The following is a 6,676-nucleotide window of genomic DNA, read 5'->3' as shown; positions in this document are numbered from 1 at the left end:
GTTCAGTTCTAGTTCAGTTCTAGTTCAGTTCTAGTTCAGTTCTAGTTCAGTTCTAGTTCAGTTCTAGTTCAGTTCTAGTTCAGTTCTAGTTCAGGTCTAGTTCTAGTTTAGTTCTAGTTCAGTTCTAGGTCAGTTCTAGTTCAGTTCAAGTTCAGTTCTAGTTTAGTTCTACTTCAGTTCTAGTTCAGTTCTACTTTAGTTCTAGTTCAGTTCTACTTTAGTTCTAGTTGATTTCTAGTTAAGTTCCAGTTTAGGTCAGATTTGTTTAGTTCTAGTTCAGTTAGACGGTCCAACATACGTCAGTAAAAGCCAATGCAGAAATATATCGATTTCAATTTAATGTTCAGCAGGTTTTGACTTAAACCTACTAACCCGGTTGCTAGTATTGACATAACTAAACACTTGCATATATCAATTATTTGTTGAAAAAGTCGTTTGATTGAAAACTGTGTCAATAAAATTTGACTTACAAATATGTCGTGTTGAAAATTACATTATTTAAATAAAAATTAACATATTAGATATTTATTTCTCTTGTGAATATAGTCTTCGTGTTTTTATAATGATCCCTCGGTATTGCATAACAATTTATAAAATTGATTTCTTTATTGTTATTTATTATCGATCAGCCATTTTTTAAACAATTGTTTTCAATTAGTTTTTTTATATAAAGCGATTATATCTAGAATATTTCTCTTATTATGTTTTTGTAAACAAAATTCGCTTTCCAATTAAAAAATCACTTTCAATATCATTGATTTAATTATTTAAGTTTTATTGTATAAAGAACATGGTTACAAATTGACTATCATGTATAGTTTTTTTGATTAATTTTTTGTTTATTATTCTATATGTTGCACATTTTTCAATCGATTTTTTGTGCGGTATATACTAAAGTTGATCTATTAAGTTTAACAATTACTTCTTATGTTGGGCTTTAGTGTTTCAAGCCAAAAAAGGGTTTTAGAGGCAATGAATTGGAATTAGTGATTTTAATATTCTTAAAAAAAAACACAATTTTTTTGGCTCACTTTAAAGCTTTTGTTTGCTGCATAAATTTCTTTCGTTAATTTTACAATCTGATATAGGGTACCTTTAACAACGACCTATACTCTCTTCCATTTTACTTAGTTCCTACTTGTGGCATTCGGCAGTTGCTCAGTCATTAAGTGCTTTTAAAATCAGTCACATTTGATGTGATTGTTGTGTTCACACACAAAAAAATTTTAGTTTTGGAATAAATTTAAATTAAATCAAGTGTTGTGCGACATAAACAAATTCATTGAATGAGTCAACTACAATGAAATTACATTTAAATAAATAAAATAACAAAATAGTAAATAAACATAATAATAAAGACAGAAGCTTAAAGAAAAGTCATAAAATATTTGAAACTGGCATTGCAGCTAGGAAAACATTATTTATAACAATATTACGTAGGCTAATTGTGAATTAACTAATAAAATTATTAACGAGACAATATTTTAAAAAGCAAAACAAATAACTTGTTAAATTTACTTTATAAGATTTAAATACTTTATATGATTTATTTTAAATACTTTATAAGATTTATGTTCTAAAAGCTTGCAAAACGATTAGTTTATAAAACATTTTGTTTTTGCAAACTTGAATTATTGTTTCAAAACGTGACTTAAACCTAAAAATTTAAATCAATTAATATTCATTTTAATTCATTTATAACTTTTTAAACAGTGTGTATATCGAAGATTGTTGATGATCACGTGACTTTGTAGAGATATCTCGAATTTTTTTGTAAATAAATATTTTCAATTATATTAATTGAGATTTCTTTTTAATAGAATCCTAACGTCTATAGCATTAGACAATAGTTTTTAATTTAGAGACTAACGTCGAGTATATATAAAGTACTATCTAAAGTCTCTAGTCTACTATCTAAAGTCTCTAGTCGATGGTCGAGACCATCGACTATTCTTTATTCTTGTTCAATTCTAGTTAAGTTCTAGTTCAGTTCTAGTTCAGTTCTAGTTCAGTTCTAGTTCAGTTCTAGTTCAGTTCTAGTTCAGTTCTAGTTCAGTTCTAGTTCAGTTCTAGTTCAGTTCTAGTTCAGTTCTAGTTCAGTTCTAGTTCAGTTCTAGTTCAGTTCTAGTTCAGTTCTAGTTCAGTTCTAGTTCAGTTCTAGTTCAGTTCTAGTTCAGTTCTAGTTCAGTTCTAGTTCAGTTCTAATTCAGAACTGTTTCAGTTTTAGTTCCGTTCAAAATCATTCAAATCATTTTTTAAATTTTCTATAAAATATTTTTTTTCAATCTTTATATGTGGCATACTTCCCTGATATAACTAACATGTGATGCTTTTTTACCAGCCCCTTTTAATAATAACATAACGATCAGCTATTTTTTTTTTATTCAAATAATAGTAAATAATCTCTAAATCAATACTCAACAATAGTCCAAAGGGGGCAAATCAGAACTGCAAATGAAAAAATTCATAAAAAATTTCACATTTAATTGAATATTTTTCAATAAAAGCTAAAGAAGCAAACGCGAATTATAACGAAAATCCATTTACTTTACCTCCCATCATTTAGAAATTGCAATTATTACATACAATCACACAAATATTGTAGTGAAAAAATAATATTTCCATAAAAGTGCCATTCACTCTACATCCAAACAGCATGTATTTTTAATAACGAACAAATAACTTCATAATTGATGATAATCAATATCAATTGACGCAATATTTAAGACTATTTAAATGTGCTAAGTGATGATGATGGTTTTTTTTATAACATTTTATCCAACAACTATTTACTATGAAATTTTTACTACATTAAAGCTTATTAAACCCCCTTTAGAATATCTCTTTCTTAAACTCTAGTTTATTCATTTCTTTATTTTCCACTAGTTGAACAGTGGAAATTATGATAATTGATAGTAAATGACTTGGGTTCTGGCATAGCGGGGCATGATGATTTCTGCTTTGTGTGTCATAAGGAAAATAATATTTAAGTTTTTTGTTTGTAGAATTTCTTGTCTTTTTGTTGTTTGAATTAATTTGTGGTGTTTGTATATTTTATTAGTTTGTGCAACCTTTTAATTGAACTATTTGAAATGAAAAAAAAAGACAACAAATTTCTAAAGTTATGATGATGACACAGTTTATGGGGGTAAATAGTTGTTGGATCATCAAATATATATTGAAAACGACAAGTACTTGGGCAAACTGTGTTTTTCTTTGTTTTTTTACGATTGTGATCAAATAATTAAAATTTTGATTCTGGAATTTACTCAATATGATGTTGACGATGATGTTATCGTCAATTGACTTAAAATTAATGAAATAGTTATTTTTGGTACAGTGTTTGAAGGAAGACAAATTACAAATATCTGTTTACAAAATATGTAACGAAAAACGGGTTTCAGCAATAACTACCAATTTGTAATATAGAAATTTTCAAATAACTTATAGTCTTCCTAATGATGAAACAAATTAATAAGTTTGCAAAAAATCCATTTTTTTTAGAAATTTCAATTAATTGTGAAATTAATTTCACCTTTATTTACTTGCAGATAATATTATCGTCGACAGCAATGTACAAACCTATGAAAACGTTTCAAACATACAAGCAGGCGAATCAGTTACCAGTCTCAATGAAGAGATTGTACAACAACCTGCTGCTGACAATATAGCAATCGAATATCAACAATTGCCACAACAACAAACTCAAAATGTTTTAGTCGAAGCAATACAAACGGATAATTTCAACAATACCAATAAAACATTGATGACTGATGTACAAGAATTGCCAGCAGAGGACACTGAGCATATAGTAGTTGCCAATAAAAGTACAGATGTGGCGGTAGAAACGGTGGTAGCTACAAATGTGGTGGCACCTCAGCAGCAACAACAAATAATACCACAGCCTGTGTATCAGCAGCAACAACAAACCGTTCAGGAAAAGCAACATAAACAGCAATATGTAGCCAAACAAAATGTTCCTCAACAACAGCAACAATATCAACATCAACAATTGCAAACTCAGCCTGTGACAGCACAACAGCAACAACCAACAGCCCAACCTCAACAACAGCAACAGACACATTATCAAGCTTCAACACAACAACAACATCAACAGCAACATCAGCATCACCATAACCAACAACAACAGCATCATCAGCAACAACAAACTTATGAAAATCGTAAATCTTCACAAATGTACAATCAACAACATCAATCACGTAGTCGTAAATATGACTATCATCATGGTCATGGCTCTACCAGCAGTAATAGTGATGCTTCTTCCCATCATCATCATCAACAACAACAAACACAGCAACAGCAGACAACTAAAACTATGTCATGGACAAATTCCTCACAACACAAGAAATCCACCAACACAGTGGCAGTAACAGCAACACCCACTGCCAGTCACTCGAGCGGCAGTTACAATAAACAATCAAATGCCAGCAATACGTCCAGCTCTCATACTCACTCTACACGCACTTATACCAATCAACAACATCATAATTATCAACAACAACAGCAGCAGCAACAACAAAACTATCATTATCAGCAACAGCAGCCACAAACTAGAAATTATGGAGCCATGAAAATGCCTTCTTCACCCATTTCCAGTGCACCCAGCACCATGGAACGTAAAACCAGTCAATCAAGTGATGCTGGCAAGGGTCAAGGATCTCAATCTACATCGACTGCCTCCACAACTGCAGCTCCCCATCAATTTCAACAATCACAACAAACCTCAACCAGCAATGATGCTGTACCAGCAGTACAACATACCACGGCAGCTGCCACCACAGCTAGTGCTGGCTCCGCTGCTGTCACCTCGATTTCTAACAAGCAGCATACCCAACATTATCCACCAGGATTCGCTACTAAGAAACATAGTTTCTCAAATCAGGGACACAGTGGTCCAAGCACTACCCCAAATCCTACAACAGCAGCGGTTACCAGCAGCAGCAGTAGTGGTAATGCGGTGGAAGCCTCCTCAACACCAGCCATAAATTTGGCACCACCAGTTTCTGCCACTACACCAGCAGCTCCCTCCACTCAATCTTGGGCTAGTCTCTTTGCCAGTAGTTCAAATGCCAGCAATTCAGCCAGTTCAAATACGGCTGCCTCTTCTACAATAAACACAACCTCCACCTCTTCTTCCTCTAATATCAACTATTCAAAGAAACCCATTGCCAAAGTAGCTCCCTATGAGGGCATAACTCCTGTTACACCTCCTCCACCCGTAGTAACCCCGGGTACTTTATCGTACTCTGCAGCCTCAGCTCAAAACCTACCCACACCCTCTTCGGCTAGCACAGCTTCAACAACTGCCAAAAAACTCGAGCAACAACAATCACAACGCAACTCATTGGCCAATCTAGATGAATTCTCTTTGAAATTTGCTCAATTTTTAACATCGTATAAAAGTGACTGGGCCACCGTTAGCTTAAGACCTAGAGGTCTTACAAATCGTTCCAACTATTGTTATATCAATTCTATACTACAAGCTCTACTCGGTTGTTCGCCTTTGTATAATTTAATACGTTCTATACCAAAACAAGCTGCCAATTTGTGTGAGGTTAAGACTCCTACAGTTAATGCCATGTAAGTACTAAGATAATAAGGTCCTACAGTTTCATCCACAATTAAGTCAGCAAATCGTTAGTTATGTAATGCTACATTTTGCGTTACCTTTGTGGTAGATAAAAATATATTTATATGAATATTTCTCAAAACTTTAAAACACACCGTTTTGGTGACGTTTTATTGACAGCAAGAAATATTTCTTAGGTTTTCCTTGAAAATGACATGTGATCTGTAGATCAAAGATCATGAGTTGATTGGAGAACAAACAAGTATTTTATAATTCATCCACAAACTTGGATAGGTTTTACATCAGATCACAGATTCCAACATCTTAAAAATATTTTTTTTTGTAGGAAATTTGAGTGATCACAGATTTTCACTATTTTCTCGATTGGAGCGTTATTTAAGGAACTAGAGCCGATTTTAGATATTTCATATAAAAGTCGATTTTTGGTGGGAAATATAAGTGATCACAGATTTTCACTATTTTCTCGATTGGAGCGTTATTTAAGGAACTAGAGCCGATTTTAGATATTTCATATAAAAGTCGGTTTTTGGTGGGAAATATGAGTGATTACAGATTTTCACTATTTTTTCGATTGGAGCGTTATTTAAGGAATTAGAGCCGATTTTAGATATTTCATATAAAAGTCAATTTTTAGTGGGAAATATGAGTGATCACAGATTTTCACTATATTCTCGATTGGAGCGTTATTTAAGGAACAAGGGCCGATTTTATATATTTCATATAAAAGTCGATTTTTGGTGGGAAATATGAGTGATCACAGATTTTCATTATTTTCTCGATTGGAACGTTATTTAGGGAACTAGGGCCGATTTTATAAATTTCATATAAAAGTCAATTTTTAGTGGGAAATATGAGTGATCACAGATTTTCATTATTTTCTCGATTGGAGCGTTATTTAGGGAACTAGAGCCGATTTTAGACATTTCATATAAGAATCGATATTTAGTGGGAAATATGAGTGATCACAGATTTTCACTATTTTCTCGATTGGAGCGTTATTTAAGGAACTAGAGCCGATTTTAGATATTTCATATAAAAGTCGGTTTTTGGTGGGAAATATGAGTG

General features: G+C 32.4%; 1 protein-coding gene across 1 annotated transcript in view; it reads left to right on the top strand.

The window, feature by feature from the left end:
* Positions 1 to 6,676, top strand: part of LOC111682947 (putative mediator of RNA polymerase II transcription subunit 26) — a 58,717-nt gene that overhangs the window by 45,614 nt on the left and 6,427 nt on the right. Inside the window, exon 6 of the mRNA XM_046951278.1 lies at positions 3,552 to 5,601. Within this exon, the coding sequence (XP_046807234.1) occupies positions 3,552 to 5,601 (2,050 nt within the window). The remainder of the gene's footprint in view (positions 1 to 3,551; positions 5,602 to 6,676) is intronic.

The sequence above is a fragment of the Lucilia cuprina genome, chromosome 5 (assembly GCF_022045245.1).
Source record: "Lucilia cuprina isolate Lc7/37 chromosome 5, ASM2204524v1, whole genome shotgun sequence".
NCBI lineage: Eukaryota > Metazoa > Arthropoda > Insecta > Diptera > Calliphoridae > Lucilia > Lucilia cuprina.
Note: the sequence above shows the minus strand (reverse complement) of the source record. Positions and strands in the feature narration are given on the sequence as shown.